Source organism: Salmo salar, chromosome 02 (assembly GCF_965601325.2).
Source record: "Salmo salar chromosome 02, fSalSal1, whole genome shotgun sequence".
NCBI classification, from domain to species: domain Eukaryota; kingdom Metazoa; phylum Chordata; class Actinopteri; order Salmoniformes; family Salmonidae; genus Salmo; species Salmo salar.
In genome coordinates this window covers 76,471,920-76,490,000 of record NC_138292.1, presented here as the reverse complement: position 1 = coordinate 76,490,000, position 18,081 = coordinate 76,471,920, and the positions used below count along the sequence as shown (strand labels likewise).

At 45.8% G+C, this 18,081-nt stretch overlaps 1 protein-coding gene across 4 annotated transcripts in view; it reads right to left on the bottom strand.

The window, feature by feature from the left end:
• Positions 1 to 4,732: 4,732 nt before the first annotated feature.
• The window catches only part of qtgal (queuosine-tRNA galactosyltransferase), a 28,490-nt gene continuing 15,141 nt past the window's right edge, over positions 4,733 to 18,081 (bottom strand). For 3 of the 4 annotated variants that reach the window (XM_082967164.1, XM_082967166.1, XM_082967160.1), the window contains 6 exons: positions 13,043 to 13,138; positions 11,497 to 11,621; positions 9,458 to 9,593; positions 8,241 to 8,309; positions 7,239 to 7,313; positions 4,733 to 5,250 (listed from right to left, as the gene is read on the bottom strand). In XM_082967164.1, coding sequence (XP_082823290.1) covers positions 5,170 to 5,250; positions 7,239 to 7,313; positions 8,241 to 8,309; positions 9,458 to 9,593; positions 11,497 to 11,621; positions 13,043 to 13,138 — 582 coding nt within the window. In that variant the 3' untranslated portion in view covers positions 4,733 to 5,169. Of the gene's footprint in view, positions 5,251 to 7,238; positions 7,314 to 8,240; positions 8,310 to 9,457; positions 9,594 to 11,496; positions 11,622 to 13,042; positions 13,139 to 15,819; positions 15,952 to 18,081 lie in introns of those variants that run through there. The other variant, XM_082967169.1, reaches the window with a different exon arrangement.

The following is an 18,081-nucleotide window of genomic DNA, read 5'->3' as shown; positions in this document are numbered from 1 at the left end:
ACAGCTAGTCACACTAAACGCCCCCTTGGTTCTGGAGCGCTTTTCCTGTGAGAAAACGGTCAGAACGTCAACCGTGTAACCGACTTGTCACATTCCCTCCCCCTGACAGCTTCAGCAGTGTGACACATTTAGAGAAACACCAACATGTACCACCTCCACTCTCTCTCACACACACACACACACACACACACTTCATTATCTTTAACACTATAGAAAGGTTATAAACATGTATAATAAATATATTGTCTGTGATATATTATGGCTATAAAGACATTTTAACACAATTATAACACATTATAACACAATTATAAACACACAGCACTCTATAACACACTATAAACACTCCATAACACACTATAAACACTAACACACTAACTAAAGTCAGAGATGCCTGAAGACTAGTGCTGCTCAAAGGCTGTAATCAGAGTCCTAAATGTAGCAGTAGTAGTTAATCAATCTATCAAAGGTATTTTATAAAGGCCTTTTTACATCAGCAGTTGTTGCTTTACAGACACCCAGCCTAAAACCCCCCAAAGAGCAGCAGTACAGAGGTAGAAGTATTACATTGTAGGCTGTACTTGACTTAGCAGCTTAAAGCTGAAATGCATACTTTAAGAGGAGTGACTGACTGGTCTGATGTGACCTTTGACCCACCGAGTCCTCCACCATCTTAAATAGTTACACACCACGACCCCTGACCTGGCCCACGGAGTACTCACACAAACACACACACACACACACAGAGAGAGAGACACACACGCACACAGACATGCACAGAGAGAGAGAGACACACACACACACACACACACACACACACCTCAGAGCTATATTTCTCCTGTTATCCGCGCTGTCACCTGGCTCTTCTCAACACCCTGACAGACAGAACGCTTCGGCTGTCCACAGAACCTTCTGTAATGGAACACACATTCCTTCCTCCCCCTCCCTTTCTCCTTCCTTCTCAAATCCCCCTTTCCTTCCCGCTTATGAGAAGCACACTTCTCTCTGTTGGACACACACACCCACACTCTCTCTCTCTCTGAGGATTTCAATATATGCCCATTTTAGGGGTTTGAAAATAAACTAAAAGTAACCTAACAAAAAAGTAATAACATCGAGTTCTGAACACTTCAAGTTTTTACATTTTGTAGACTGGCAAAACATTCTTGATTGGAGCTGAAATCGAGGTACAGTGTTCTGTTATAACCCTGGTGGTTTAGATATAAAGCCTCTAGTGAATCAGTGTTCTGTTATAACCCTGGTGGTTTAGATATAAAGCCTCTAGTGAATCAGTGTTCTGTTATAACCCTGGTGGTTTAGATATAAAGCCTCTAGTGAATCAGTGTTCTGTTATAACCCTGGTGGTTTAGATATAAAGCCTCTAGTGAATCAGTGTTCTGTTATAACCCTGGTGGTTTAGATATAAAGCCTCTAGTGAATCAGTGTTCTGTTATAACCCTGGTGGTTTAGATATAAAGCCTCTAGTGAATCAGTGTTCTGTTATAACCCTGGTGGTTTAGATATAAAGCCTCTAGTGAATCAGTGTTCTGTTATAACCCTGGTGGTTTAGATATAAAGCCTCTAGTGAATCAGTGTTCTGTTATAACCCTGGTGGTTTACATATAAAGCCTCTAGTGAATCAGTGTTCTGTTATAACCCTGGTGGTTTAGATATAAAGCCTCTAGTGAATCAGTGTTCTGTTATAACCCTGGTGGTTTAGATATAAAGCCTCTAGTGAATCAGTGTTCTGTTATAACCCTGGTGGTTTAGATATAAAGCCTCTAGTGAATCAGTGTTCTGTTATAACCCTGGTGGTTTAGATATAAAGCCTCTAGTGAATCAGTGTTCTGTTATAACCCTGGTGGTTTACATATAAAGCCTCTAGTGAATCAGTGTTCTGTTATAACCCTGGTGGTTTAGATATAAAGCCTCTAGTGAATCAGTGTTCTGTTATAACCCTGGTGGTTTAGATATAAAGCCTCTAGTGAATCAGTGTTCTGTTATAACCCTGGTGGTTTAGATATAAAGCCTCTAGTGAATCAGTGTTCTGTTATAACCCTGGTGGTTTAGATATAAAGCCTCTAGTGAATCAGTGTTCTGTTATAACCCTGGTGGTTTAGATATAAAGCCTCTAGTGAATCAGTGTTCTGTTATAACCCTGGTGGTTTAGATATAAAGCCTCTAGTGAATCAGTGTTCTGTTATAACCCTGGTGGTTTAGATATAAAGCCTCTAGTGAATCAGTGTTCTGTTATAACCCTGGTGGTTTAGATATAAAGCCTCTAGTGAATCAGTGTTCTGTTATAACCCTGGTGGTTTAGATATAAAGCCTCTAGTGAATCAGTGTTCTGTTATAACCCTGGTGGTTTACATATAAAGCCTCTAGTGAATCAGTGTTCTGTTATAACCCTGGTGGTTTAGATATAAAGCCTCTAGTGAATCAGTGTTCTGTTATAACCCTGGTGGTTTACATATAAAGCCTCTAGTGAATCAGTGTTCTGTTATAACCCTGGTGGTTTACATATAAAGCCTCTAGTGAATCAGTGTTCTGTTATAACCCTGGTGGTTTACATATAAAGCCTCTAGTGAATCAGTGTTCTGTTATAACCCTGGTGGTTTAGATATAAAGCCTCTAGTGAATCAGAGGAATCAGTGTTCTGCTCCATTCTGTACTTCTTCCGCCTGTCAGAATGTAAACAGTCCATGGGGAGAGAGTGGACGGGTCAGGGTGTGTGTGTCGGGGGTTAGACGTGGAGGGTGTGTGTGTGTCGGGGGTTAGACGTGGAAGGTGTGTGTGTGTGTCGGGGGTTAGACGTGGAGGGTGTGTGTGTGTGTCGGGGGTTAGACGTGGAGGGTGTGTGTGTGTGTCGGGGGTTAGACGTGGAGGGTGTGTGTGTGTGTCGGGGGTTAGACGTGGAGGGTGTGTGTGTGTGTCGGGGGTTAGACGTGGAGGGTGTGTGTGTGTGTCGGGGGTTAGACGTGGAGGGTGTGTGTGTGTGTCGGGGGTTAGACGTGGAAGGTGTGTGTGTGTGTGTCGGGGGTTAGACGTGGAGGGTGTGTGTGTGTCGGGGGTTAGACGTGGAGGGTGTGTGTGTGTCGGGGGTTAGACGTGGAGGGTGTGTGTGTGTGTCGGGGGTTAGACGTGGAGGGTGTGTGTGTGTGTCGGGGGTTAGACGTGGAGGGTGTGTGTGTGTCGGGGGTTAGACGTGGAGGGTGTGTGTGTGTCGGGGGTTAGACGTGGAGGGTGTGTGTGTGTGTCGGGGGTTAGACGTGGAGGGTGTGTGTGTGTCGGGGGTTAGACGTGGAGGGTGTGTGTGTGTCGAGGGTTAGACGTGGAGGGTGTGTGTGTGTCGGGGGTTAGACGTGGAGGGTGTGTGTGTGTCGGGGGTTAGACGTGGAGGGTGTGTGTGTGTCGGGGGTTAGACGTGGAGGGTGTGTGTGTGTGTCGGGGGTTAGACGTGTAGGGTGTGTGTGTGTCGGGGGTTAGACGTGGAGGGTGTGTGTGTGTGTGTGTCGGGGGTTAGACGTGTAGGGTGTGTGTGTGTGTGTGTCGGGGGTTAGACGTGGAGGGTGTGTGTGTCGGGGGTTAGACGTGGAGGGTGTGTGTGTGTCGGGGGTTAGACGTGGAGGGTGTGTGTGTCGGGGGTTAGACGTGGAGGGTGTGTGTGTCGGGGGTTAGACGTGGAGGGTGTGTGTGTGTCGGGGGTTAGACGTGGAGGGTGTGTGTGTGTCGGGGGTTAGACGTGGAGGGTGTGTGTGTCGGGGGTTAGACGTGGAGGGTGTGTGTGTCGGGGGTTAGACGTGGAGGGTGTGTGTGTGTCGGGGGTTAGACGTGGAGGGTGTGTGTGTCGGGGGTTAGACGTGGAGGGTGTGTGTGTGTCGGGGGTTAGACGTGGAGGGTGTGTGTGTGTCGGGGGTTAGACGTGTAGGGTGTGTGTGTGTTGGGGGTTAGACGTGGAGGGTGTGTGTGTGTCGGGGGTTAGACGTGGAGACCATGTGTTAACTGGATGTGCTACTTTTCTCCAGCTCTGTACTGGGCTCAGCTAGCCTGTCACTATGGTAACCACAAGAGAGACCTAGACCAGGGGTTTCCCAGTTTACACACCATCTTTCTTGATTTTGCGTGAATGTCTCCCTACCTATCGGGGAGAAGTGCACAGAAAATAGAGGGAACGTTACTTTGATGGCTCTGTGATTCGCTTCTACCCACCTATTTGTTTTACCACAATATCACTACCCAGAATCCCATGTGTAGCTAGCTGTGGTCAGAGTTCCAGGAAGTTTCTGTTGAAATACCATAGCATTGGTGTCAGTGGTAAGGTTTGTTTACCTTTGAACAGGGAAACTCAAGAGCTCGGTGTGGGAAAACGAATGCCCTTACTGGTCATTGTGTGTGTGTGGGGGGGAGTGTGTATGTGTGTATTCTGTGGGTATTGTGTGGGTGTGTGTGTCAGAGCCTAGTACTCTAAAATACATCATTGTTCCTGAGGTTTTATAAGAGACTTGTGGAAAGAAAAACAAATATGGGAGTGCGTGCGTGTGTGTGTGTGTGTGTGCGTGTGTAGTGTGTGTGTGTGTGTGCGCGTGTAGTGTGTGTAGTGTGTGTGTGCGTGTGTGTAGTGTGTGTGTGTGTGTGTGTGTGTGTAGTGTGTGTGTGTAGTGTAGTGTAGTGTGTAGTGTGTGTGTAGTGTGTGTGTGACTGGACAGCACATTTCTGGAAAGTCTCTTTCAGAGGACATGTTTGAAAACGTTTTTATTTATCTCCACGATCAACATGGACATGCTGCCACACATATTACACTAACTAAATGGCTGGCTGGCTGGCAGGCTGGCTGGCTGGCAGGCACACACCAGATGAATGTCATGGTCCATCTATCCTTCTCATCATCCAACCCTCAAACACTCCATTTCCATCTACCAGACCCCCCCTCTCCATCCGTCTCTCCATCCCAGAGTGTTAGTTGAAGTGGTAGAAGTCCACTCCTCCTCTCCATCTCTCCATCCCAGAGTGTTAGTTGAAGTGGTAGAAGTCCACTCCTCCTCTCCATCTCTCCATCCCAGAGTGTTAGTTGAAGTGGTAGAAGTCCACTCCTCCTCTCCATCTCTCCATCCCAGAGTGTTAGTTGAAGTGGTAGAAGTCCACTCCTCCTCTCCATCTCTCCATCCCAGAGTGTTAGTTGAAGTGGTAGTAGTCCACTCCTTCTTCCAGATGGAGAGACTTCAGGTTTTCCTCAAACACTCCTCCGGTCATGTCCTGGGAGGACGAAATGACAGAACATGAAAAGAGAGAGAGTGAGGAGGAGATGCTGGTCATCGCTCTAATTATCACCAACGCCCATGGTCAGTCTCATACTTCCTGTCTGTAGGTGAGGTCACATCCTGTTTTGAGTTATCTCTGGCATCTGATTGGTCAACAGTTAAAGAGATAAGGACCAGGGTTGGGGCCAATTCAAATTCATTTCCAGTCAATTCAGAAAGTAAACCTAATTATATTCCAGATGTTCACTGAAAATTGAATTGAAATGGAATTAAACCCAATCCGGTACTTGTAACATATGGGTGTGTTTAACAATGAATTGTGTGATTGGCTCCAGATTGGCTCCAGGTGTGTGTGTGTGTGTCTGCTGAATGTGTGTGTGTGTGTGTGTGAGAGAGATTGAGTCCAGGTTCCAGTGTCCTCTGACTGAATAATCACTGATCCCAATTCCCATAATTGGCCAATTAGAAGCTCTGGGAGGCAGGGCCAGTCGATTAGCTGTATGCAGCTCATATTTAGATAAATACACCATTAACCGTCTGTCTGCCTGGGCTGGCCAACAGAGTGTGTGTGTGTGTGTGTGTGTGTGTGTGTGTGTGTGTGTCTGTGTGTTTTCTAAACCCAGAGGCAATTCAATTCCCCAGTCAAAGGATCACCAAATATCTTTTAGGAAGGCTTTATAACTGTTGAATATCTGTATTTATATTATACCCTGTCTGGTTGTTACTAAGGCTTTATAACTGTTGAATATCTGTATTTATATTATACCCTGTCTGGTTGTTACTAAGGCTTTATAACTGTTATATATTTATATTATACCCTGTCTGGTTGTTACTAAGGCTTTATAACTGTTATATATTGATATTATACCCTGTCTGGTTGTTACTAAGGCTTTATAACTGTTATATATATATATTGATATTATACCCTGTCTGGTTGTTACTAAGGCTTTATAACTGTTATATATTTATATTATACCCTGTCTGGTTGTTACTAAGGCTTTATAACTGTTATATATTTATATTATACCCTGTCTGGTTGTTACTAAGGCTTTATAACTGTTATATATTTATATTATACCCTGTCTGGTTGTTACTAAGGCTTTATAACTGTTATATATATATTTATATTATACCCTGTCTGGTTGTTACTAAGGCTTTATAACTGTTGAATATCTGTATTTATATTATACCCTGTCTGGTTGTTACTAAGGCTTTATAACTGTTATATATATATTGATATTATACCCTGTCTGGTTGTTACTAAGGCTTTATAACTGTTATATATTTATATTATACCCTGTCTGGTTGTTACTAAGGCTTTATAACTGTTATATATTTATATTATACCCTGTCTGGTTGTTACTAAGGCTTTATAACTGTTATATATTTATATTATACCCTGTCTGGTTGTTACTAAGGCTTTATAACTGTTATATATTTATATTATACCCTGTCTGGTTGTTACTAAGGCTTTATAACTGTTATATATTTATATTATACCCTGTCTGGTTGTTACTAAGGCTTTATAACTGTTATATATTGATATTATACCCTGTCTGGTTGTTACTAAGGCTTTATAACTGTTATATATTTATATTATACCCTGTCTGGTTGTTACTAAGGCTTTATAACTGTTATATATTTATATTATACCCTGTCTGGTTGTTACTAAGGCTTTATAACTGTTTAATATATTTATTCAGGAAAAGTGTGAGGCAAAAACGCTGGTTAAAGAGTGTGTGTGAAGGTGAGCACCGGTCAAAGTACCAGTGAGAGGTTCATGGTGAAAAATATTATGCTGCAGTCAAAGATCAGCAGGCTGTGTACGTGTGTGTGTGTGTGTGTGTGTGTGTGTGTGTGTGTGTGCCAGGGCACACGCCCTAGCTCATTATACCATTAGCAGAGATTACCGACCTGGCGGAGATACGATCTGGAACAATGAACAACAGGACACACAAACGCACACACACTTTCTCCACTCACCAGCTTGACACAGATGATGTAGGGTGGAGAGGCATCTCTGTAGTGCAGTACAGGGATCTGAGGCTTGGGCCTCTCCTGGGAGGAAGACAGGAGGAACAAGGAGGAGAGGAAATGGACAGAAACATAATAACATGGTTATGACTTCTCCTTCTGTGGTAGCTTAGCTCCAGGATCTGATCTGACATCTGTGGTAGTTTGGTTCTAGAGTGTTGTGGTATCTATGGTAGTTTGGTTCTAGAGTGTTGTGGTATCTATGGTAGTTTGGTTCCAGAGTGTTGTGGTATCTATGGTAGTTTGGTTCCAGAGTGTTGTGGCATCTATGGTAGTTTGGTTCTAGAGTGTTGTGGTATCTATGGTAGTTTGGTTCTAGAGTGTTGTGGCATCTATGGTAGTTTGGTTCTAGAGTGTTGTGGTATCTATGGTAGTTTGGTTCCAGAGTGTTGTGGCATCTATGGTAGTTTGGTTCTAGAGTGTTGTGGTATCTATAGTAGTTTGGTTCCAGAGTGTTGTGGTATCTATGGTAGTTTGGTTCTAGAGTGTTGTGGCATCTATGGTAGTTTGGTTCTAGAGTGTTGTGGTATCTATGGTAGTTTATTCTAGAGTGTTGTGGTATCTATGGTAGTTTGGTTCTAGAGTGTTGTGGCATCTATGGTAGTTTGGTTCCAGAGTGTTGTGGTATCTATAGTAGTTTGGTTCTAGAGTGTTGTGGTATCTATGGTAGTTTGGTTCCAGAGTGTTGTGGTATCTATGGTAGTTTGGTTCTAGAGTGTTGTGGTATCTATGGTAGTTTGGTTCCAGAGTGTTGTGGTATCTATGGTAGTTTGGTTCTAGAGTGTTGTGGTATCTATGGTAGTTTGGTTCTAGAGTGTTGTGGTATCTATGGTAGTTTGGTTCTAGAGTGTTGTGGTATCTATGGTAGTTTGGTTCCAGAGTGTTGTGGTATCTATGGTAGTTTGGTTCTAGAGTGTTATGGTAGTTTGGTTCTAGAGTGTAGGGTCTCACCTTGGACTCCTCATAGGTGTAGAAGCCTTTCTTGATCTTATTTTCGTCCACGTCGCAGAACGCTAGAACCTGACCAACACATACATTTACAAACGGCGGTTTGTGTATGTACACACACTATTAAGGTCAAAATCTGACGTTCTGCCCTGAACAAGGCAGTTAACCCACTGTTCCCCGGGCGCAGAAGACGTGGATGTTGATTAAGGCAGCCCCCCGCACCGCTCTGATTCAGAGGGGTTGGGTTAAATGCAGAAGACACATTTCAGTTGAATGCATTCCGTTGTACAACTGACTAGGTATCCCACTTTCCTTTCCCTATTTCTCCCTCTCTGTCAAATACACAGAAGCCATATATGAAAAGTTAGCAATGCACACCCACACACCCACCAACACACACCCACCCAAACACACCCACTCACCCAAACACACCCACCCACACCCACCCCTGGTGTATCAGTCAGTGTAACAGTAGATAGTGATCCACGACCCATTATGACCAATTGGGACCAGCTGGCTCCTCCTACTACAGTGTCTCAACACAGAGTGTCCCAAATCGCATCCTATTCCCCATTCTGTGCACCACTTTTGACCAAATCGGATCCTATTATTACACTAAATAGGGAATAGGATGCCATTTGAGATGCAGCTCCATGTGGTCATGATGGATCAGAGGATAAAGGATCATTGACCCTACAAACAGATCTAAGGTCAGTGTTCTGGGGAGGAGGGTCTCCTGACCCTACAAACAGATCTAAGGTCAGTGTTCTGGGGAGGAGGGTCTCCTGACCCTACAAACAGATCTAAGGTCAGTGTTCTGGGGAGGAGGGTCTCCTGACCCTACAAACAGATCTAAGGTCAGTGTTCTTGGGGAGGAGGGTCTCCTGACCCTACAAACAGATCTAAGGTCAGTGTTCTGGGGAGGAGGGTCTCCTGACCCTACAAACAGATCTAAGGTCAGTGTTCTTGGGGAGGAGGGTCTCCTGACCCTACAAACAGATCTAAGGTCAGTGTTCTTGGGGAGGAGGGTCTCCTGACCCTACAAACAGATCTAAGGTCAGTGTTCTGGGGGAGGAGGGTCTCCTGATCCTAGTACTAATCAGAGAGCACCGACGGTGGAAGATGCAACCTAATTGGCTATTGGGAGTTTCGTTAACCTCTCCTGATTGGCTAGCAAATGTTGCATAGCCTTTTGCGATTGGCTGGTGAGAAGTACATACCTTCTTCTGATTGAAGGAACTGAGGCAGCGGTAGAGTTTCCGGCCCTGTTTCCCAGCATTCCATATGGTGAAGGATTCCCATTGGTTGATAACTCTCTCCTGGAGGAAGGCCACACGGAGGTTCCAAATGGTTTCCCTGGAGACCGGAGGAGAGAGGAGGAGTTACAGACATGGACCCCCCCCCCCACACACACACACACACACACACACCTAGAACAACAGCCTGATCGTTATCATATGGATACATTAGTGAGCTCTTCCTCTGATGTGATGGTTTGACTAAAACACTGGGCCTCCATGACAAACAACCCTAATCCACCACCATAAACCATGGTTCTAGTCAAATATATATATATATACACACACACACACACAGTGCATGGGTGGTCCCCATAAAGCAGTTTCACTGATGCTTTGATTTAGGAGGACCTAGATTAACACATAGAAATATATACACGCAGTGTGGACACACACACACACACACACACACACACACACACACACACGATATGTAATCATAGAGGGATTGACTCAGAAGTGTGAAGTGCGTGTCTGGAGAGTTAAGATGGTGGAAAAGAGAAACAGAGAGATTGAGAGAGAGAGAGAAACAGAGAGAGGGAGGGAGAAACAGAGAGAGGGAGGGAGAAACAGAGAGAGAGAGGGAGAAACAGAGAGAGGGAGGGAGAAACAGAGAGAGGGAGGGAGAGAGAGAAACAGAGAGAGGGAGGGAGAAACAGAGAGATTGAGAGAGAGAGAGAAACAGAGAGAGGGAGGGAGAAACAGAGAGAGAGAGGGAGAAACAGAGAGGGAGAAACAGAGAGAGGGAGGGAGAAACAGAGAGAGGGAGGGAGAAACAGAGAGAGGGAGGGAGAAACAGAGAGAGGGAGGGAGAAACAGAGAGAGGGAGGGAGAAACAGAGAGAGGGAGGGAGAAACAGAGAGAGGGAGGGAGAAACAGAGAGAGGGAGGGAGAAACAGAGAGAGGGAGGGAGAAACAGAGAGAGGGAGGGAGAAACAGAGAGAGAGAGGGAGAAACAGAGAGGGAGAAACAGAGAGAGGGAGGGAGAAACAGAGAGAGGGAGGGAGAAACAGAGAGAGGGAGGGAGAAACAGAGAGAGGGAGGGAGAAACAGAGAGAGGGAGGGAGAAACAGAGAGAGGGAGGGAGAAACAGAGAGAGGGAGGGAGAAACAGAGAGAGGGAGGGAGAAACAGAGAGAGGGAGGGAGGAGGGAGAAACAGAGAGAGGGAGGGAGAAACAGAGAGAGGGAGGGAGAAACAGAGAGAGGGAGGGAGAAACAGAGAGAGGGAGGGAGAAACAGAGAGAGGGAGGGAGAAACAGAGAGAGGGAGGGAGAAACAGAGAGATTGAGAGAGAGAGAGAAACAGAGAGAGGGAGGGAGAAACAGAGAGAGGGAGGGAGAAACAGAGAGAGGGAGGGAGAAACAGAGAGAGAGAGAGAGAGAAACAGAGAGAGGGAGGGAGAAACAGAGAGAGGGAGGGAGAAACAGAGAGAGGGAGGGAGAAACAGAGAGAGGGAGGGAGAGAGAGAAACAGAGAGATTGAGAGAGAGAGAGAAACAGAGAGAGCAAAAGAGAGAAACAAAGAGGGAGAGAATCAGAGAGAGAGAGAGATAAACAGAGAGAAAGAGAGAGAAAGACAGAGGGAGAGAGAAGTTAAGAGAGAGATAACAGAAGGATCTGGAAATAGACTGATAGACACAAATAGAAAGATGAAAGAGAAAGGAAGACAGGAGAGAGGGAGGAGAGAGGGAGGAGAGGATGATTTGTAAAGGAGTAAATTGTGACAGCGCATCAACAAGGTTAGATATACGATGGACAGATGGAGGGAAGGAAGGAGTGATAACAGGAAAGAGGGGACGAGAGGGTAGGGGAGGTCTTCCCCATCAGAGTATTTACAGAAACAGCCTTTCCGCTACGCGTGTCCTACGTGTGTGTGTCGCTATAGAGGTTGGAAAGGGAAAAACACACACACACGTGTATGTGTGTGTGTGTGTGTGTGTGTGTGTGTGCGCATGTCTTACTCCAGGACAGAGTGTGTAGCAGCTTGTTGATGGTAGCGGTAGACTAGTAAACACTGGTCCACTCTGACCACACCTCCTCCCTGACCAACACTCTGATAGAACCATAACAGATCCTCTGGAACTCCCTGGAGAGAACAGCAGAGAAGGAGACAGGAGAGAAGAAGAGAACAGGAGAGAGAAAGAGGACAGGAGAGAAGAAGAGAGAAGACAGGAGAGAGGAAGAGAAGAAGAGGACAGGAGAGAAGAAGAGGACAGGAGAGAAGAAGAGAGAAGACAGGAGAGAGGAAGAGAAGAAGAGGACAGGAGAGAAGAAGAGAGAAGACAGGAGAGAGGAAGAGGACAGGAGAGAAGAAGAGAAGAGGACAGGAGAGAAGAAGAGAGAAGACAGGAGAGAAGAAGAGAGAAGACAGGAGAGAAGAAGAGAGAAGACAGGAGAGAAGAAGAGAGAAGACAGGAGAGAAGAAGAGAGAGGAAAGAGAAGAGGACAGGAGAGAAGAAGAGAGAAGACAGGAGAGAAGAAGAGAGAGGAAAGAGAAGAGGACAGGAGAGGAGAAGAGAGAAGAAGAGAGGAAAGAGAAAAGGACAGGAGAGAAGAAGAGAGAGGAAAGAGAAAAGGACAGGAGAGAAGAAGAGAGAAGACAGGAGAGAAGAAGAGAGAGGAAAGAGAAAAGGACAGGAGAGAAGAAGAGAGAAGACAGGAGAGAAGAAGAGAGAGGAAAGAGAAAAGGACAGGAGAGAAGAAGAGAGAAGACAGGAGAGAAGAAGAGAGAGGAAAGAGAAGAGGACAGGAGAGGAGAAGAGAGAAGAAGAGAGAGGAAAGAGAAAAGGACAGGAGAGAAGAAGAGAGAAGACAGGAGAGAAGAAGAGAGAGGAAAGAGAAGAGGACAGGAGAGGAGAAGAGAGAAGAAGAGAGAGGAAAGAGAAAAGGACAGGAGAGAAGAAGAGAGAAGAAGAGAGAGGAAAGAGAAGAGGACAGGAGAGGAGAAGAGAGAAGACAGGAGAGAAGAAGAGAGAGGAAAGAGAAAAGGACAGGAGAGAAGAAGAGAGAAGACAGGAGAGAAGAAGAGAGAGGAAAGAGAAGAGGACAGGAGAGGAGAAGAGAGAAGAAGAGAGAGGAAAGAGAAAAGGACAGGAGAGAAGAAGAGAGAAGACAGGAGAGAAGAAGAGAGAGGAAAGAGAAGAGGACAGGAGAGGAGAAGAGAGAAGAAGAGAGAGGAAAGAGAAAAGGACAGGAGAGAAGAAGAGAGAAGAAGAGAGAGGAAAGAGAAGAGGACAGGAGAGGAGAAGAGAGAGATGAGGGAGGAGGTGGTAGAGAAGGGAAGAGTGAGGTCACACATTATTGAAATGGATTTGTGATCTGATGTTGGACAAGTTAGAGGAGTCTTCATGCAGTCTTGTGCTGCACTTCTTGACCCCTAACCCCTGAGCACACCTGAAAGGGAAGTTCTCCCTCGATAGACTCTGTTCAATTCATTCAAATCGGCATAAGTAGTCGGTTTTAGATTTTAAATTTGACTTGCGTGGAGTTTTAGGGGTGGAGTCTCACCTTGCCGCCCTCGTCAAAGGTTCCGATCCGCTGGAACCAATCCCTGGAGCAGAACCAGGTTGGCATGACGACCGTAGGGCCGTGAGAGGTGTACACCTGAGAGAAGGGAGACACACACACACACTCAGCGGAGCAGGACTGCTTGTGGATCCAGAGACTAGAGAGCAGTGAGATATCAATACCCTGCTAGAGAGACTAGAGAGCAGTGAGATATCAATACCCTGCTAGAGAGACTAGAGAGCAGTGAGATATCAACACCCTGCTAGAGAGACTAGAGAGCAGTGAGGTATCAACACCCTGCTAGAGAGAGACTAGAGAGCAGTGAGGTATCAACACCCTGCTAGAGAGACTAGAGAGCAGTGAGATATCAGCACCCTGCTAGAGAGACTAGAGAGCAGTGAGATATCAGCACCCTGCTAGAGAGACTAGAGAGCAGTGAGATATCAACACCCTGCTAGAGAGACTAGAGAGCAGTGAGATATCAACACCCTGCTAAAGAGACTAGAGAGCAGTGAGATATCAGCACCCTGCTAGAGAGACTAGAGAGCAGTGAGATATCAACACCCTGCTAGAGAGACTAGAGAGCAGTGAGATATCAGCACCCTGCTAGAGACTAGAGAGCAGTGAGATATCAACACCCTGCTAGAGAGACTAGAGAGCAGTGAGATATCAGCACCCTGCTAGAGAGAGAGACTAGAGAGCAGTGAGATATCAGCACCCTGCTAGAGAGAGAGACTAGAGAGCAGTGAGATATCAACACCCTGCTAGAGAGAGAGACTAGAGAGCAGTGAGATATCAACACCCTGCTAGAGAGACTAGAGAGCAGAGAGACTAGAGAGCAGAGAGACTAGAGAGCAGAGAGACTAGAGAGCAGAGAGACTAGAGACTAGAGAGACTAGAGACTAGAGAGACTAGAGACTAGAGAGCAGAGAGACTAGAGAGCAGAGAGACTAGAGAGCAGAGAGACTAGAGACTAGAGAGACTAGAGAGCAGAGAGACTAGAGAGCAGAGAGACTAGAGAGCAGAGAGACTAGAGAGCAGAGAGACTAGAGAGCAGAGAGACTAGAGAGCAGAGAGACTAGAGAGCAGAGAGACTAGAGAGCAGTGAGATATCAACACCCTGCTAGAGAGAGACTAGAGAGACTAGAGAGCAGAGAGACTAGAGAGCAGAGAGACTAGAGAGCAGAGAGACTAGAGAGCAGAGAGACTAGAGAGCAGAGAGACTAGAGAGCAGAGAGATATCAGCACCCTGCTAGAGAGAGAGACTAGAGAGCAGTGAGATATCAACACCCTGCTAGAGAGAGACTAGAGAGCAGTGAGGTATCAGCACCCTGCTAGAGAGACTAGAGAGCAGTGAGATATCAACACCCTGCTAGAGAGAGAGACTAGAGAGCAGTGAGATATCAACACCCTGCTAGAGAGAGAGACTAGAGAGCAGTGAGATATCAACACCCTGCTAGAGAGAGAGACTAGAGAGCAGTGAGATATCAACACCCTGCTAGAGAGACTAGAGAGCAGAGAGACTAGAGAGCAGAGAGACTAGAGAGCAGAGAGACTAGAGAGCAGTGAGATATCAACACCCTGCTAGAGAGAGACTAGAGAGACTAGAGAGCAGAGAGACTAGAGAGCAGAGAGACTAGAGAGCAGAGAGACTAGAGAGCAGAGAGACTAGAGAGCAGAGAGACTAGAGAGCAGAGAGACTAGAGAGCAGAGAGACTAGAGAGCAGAGAGACTAGAGAGCAGAGAGACTAGAGAGCAGAGAGACTAGAGAGCTCTCTCTCATAAAATATTTCACTTGTGTATATTACATTTGTTCTATTTGACGACTTTATTATTTCATTCCAAGTGATCATCTCATCTCTATAGAGCTGCTCCCTGTGCTGTCTGACAGAATCACTAAGTCATCTCATCTCTATAGAGCTGCTGCCTGTGCTGTCTGACAGAATCACTAAGTCATCTCATCTCTATAGAGCTGCTCCCCGTGCTGTCTGACAGAATCACTAAGTCATCTCATCTCTATAGAGCTGCTGCCCGTGCTGTCTGACAGAATCACTAACTCATCTCATCTCTATAGAGCTGCTCCCTGTGCTGTCTGACAGAATCACTAAGTCATCTCATCTCTATAGAGCTGCTCCCTGTGCTGTCTGACAGAATCACTAAGTCATCTCATCTCTATAGAGCTGCTCCCTGTGCTGTCTGACAGAATCACTAAGTCATCTCATCTCTATAGAGCTGCTCCCTGTGCTGTCTGACAGAATCACTAAGTCATCTCATCTCTATAGAGCTGCTCCCTGTGCTGTCTGACAGAATCACTAAGTCATCTCATCTCTATAGAGCTGCTCCCTGTGCTGTCTGACAGAATCACTAAGTCATCTCATCTCTATAGAGCTGCTGCCTGTGCTGTCTGACAGAATCACTAAGTCATCTCATCTCTATAGAGCTGCTGCCTGTGCTGTCTGACAGAATCACTAAGTCATCTCATCTCTATAGAGCTGCTGCCTGTGCTGTCTGACAGAATCACTAAGTCATCTCATCTCTATAGAGCTGCTCCCTGTGCTGTCTGACAGAATCACTAAGTCATCTCATCTCTATAGAGCTGCTGCCTGTGCTGTCTGACAGAATCACAAAGTCATCTCATCTCTATAGAGCTGCTGCCTGTGCTGTCTGACAGAATCACTATTTTAGTAGTTGTTCAAAGTAAATACGGTATACTTTTGTAACTGCTGAATACCAACAACTATCAACCACTTAGATCATGTATTTTCAGGTAGAGATACCTCTCGAAGCAACTGCTCTCCATCCCTCGTCTTCTGTCTCTTCTCTCTCTTCCCACACAGGCCGAACAAGAGGGCTTATGGTCATTGTGGTTAATTACCAGGTTTTCTGCGCTAAACTATGTAGAATATTGGCCTGTAGGAAACGACAACGTCACACAGTTCAGGCTTCATCTGAGTTCATCTCTAGAGAAACACATTGAACTCACAGAAAAAACATTGGTCAATTCGATGTTTAAAAAGGGTTCATCACTCAGCATTACTCCCAGCTGGTGTTCCAGTCCGACTCTGGTCCAGGTCACTAATCAACAACATTCCCATTGTTATCCCCACTACTGTTCTCTGGGACTATTCCCACATCACATCACTGATTTCCATTACAGATGAAACTGGAGAAAAACATCTGGACTGGCAGCTGAATAGAATCTGAATCTGCTGTGTGAGTGAGAGTGTGTGTGTGTGTGTGTGTGTGAGTGAGAGAGAGTGAGAGAGTGTGTGTGTGTCCCACCTTATGTCCACTCTCTCTAAACCTAAATTCCAACATTCGCATTTAGCAAATGTCAGCTGTTCAAGATTATATTTGTTTTTTTAGAAAGTTGTGACAGTCATACCGAGGGAGAGACACAGAGGAGAGAAAGAGGGAGAGACACAGAGAGGAGAGGAAGAGACACAGAGAGAGGAGAGAGGGAGAGAGGAGAGGAGAGGAAAGAGGGAGAGAGAGGAGAGGAAAGAGGGAGAGACAGAGGAAAGAGGGAGAGAGAGAGGAGAGGAAAGAGGGAGAGGAGAGGAGAGAGACACAGAGAGAAGAGAGTAGAGAGAACGAGGGAGTGAGAAAGGAAAAGACAAAGGCTAGATAGATAGATAGCGATGTGATGACGTGTTCACAGTGGGGGAGTTGTAGTGTGTAGTTATGGAACAGCCATATCTAATGTCCTTCAGCTGAACACTGTGCTTCCAATCATATCTTCAACTCAGAAAGAACAGACTCCACAGGCTAGAGAACACACACACACACACACACACACACAGCACCTTAGATAAACCTATGAGAGAGAGAGGGGAGAGGTAGAGAGAGAGGAGAGGGAAGAGGTAGGGAGAGAGAGAGAGGTAGAGAGAGAGAGAGGGGAGAGGTAGAGAGAGAGGAGAGGGAAGAGGTAGAGAGAGAGGAGAGGGAAGAGGTAGGGAGAGAGAGAGAGGTAGAGAGAGAGAGAGGGGAGAGGTAGAGAGAGAGGAGAGGGAAGAGGTAGGGAGAGAGAGAGAGGTAGAGAGAGAGAGAGGGGAGAGGTAGAGAGAGAGGAGAGGGAAGAGGTAGAGAGAGAGAGAGGGGAGAGGTAGAGAGAGAGGAGAGGGAAGAGGTAGGGAGAGAGAGAGAGGTAGAGAGAGAAAGAAGGAGTAGAGGGTTACTGAGGGGTTAGATTGCTACACACAAAGGGAAGGAGAAATAGAACAAGTGTGAGGGAGGGAGAAAGAAAGACAGAAAGACAGAAAGAGAGAGAAAGAGAGAGAAAGGGAGGGAGAAAGAAAGACAGCAAGAGAGGGAGAAAGACAGAAAGAGAGGGAGAAAGAAAGACAGACCGAAAGAGGGAGAAAGAAAGAAAGAAAGACAAAGAGAGGGAGAGAAGAGATGGAGAGAAAGAGAGGGAGAAAGACAGAAAGAAAGACAAAGAGAGGGAGAGAAGAGATGGAGAGAAAGAGAGGGAGAAAGAAAGACAGAAAGAGGGAGAAAGACAGAAAGAGAGGGAGAAACTCATATGTAGAGATAATCACCACACCAACAGAATCTATGATCTCATTCTGGCCCATGAAATTCAATACCATAGAAATATATTTACTTGGAATGTCTGTCTGTACACAGTACAGTGTGTGTGTGTGTGTATATACAGAGTGTGTGTGTGTGTGTGGTGTGTGTGTGTGTGTACAGTGTGTGTCTTCACGTGGACCAGCCAGGCAAAAGCCAGATCAGTTGTATGCAGTCCTGTCTCCTAGACGACAGGACTGCACTGAATCACAGAGCTTTACTTTCCTCTCCCTGAGTTAGAGCTGAATCACAGAGCTTTACTTTCCTCTCCCTGAGTTAGAGCTGAATCACAGAGCTTTACTTTCCTCTCCCTGAGTTAGAGCTGAATCACAGAGCTTTACTTTCCTCTCCCTGAGTTAGAGCTGAATCACAGAGCTTTACTTTCCTCTCCCTGAGTTAGAGCTGAATCACAGAGCTTTACTTTCCTCTCCCTGAGTTAGAGCTGAATCACAGAGCTTTACTTTCCT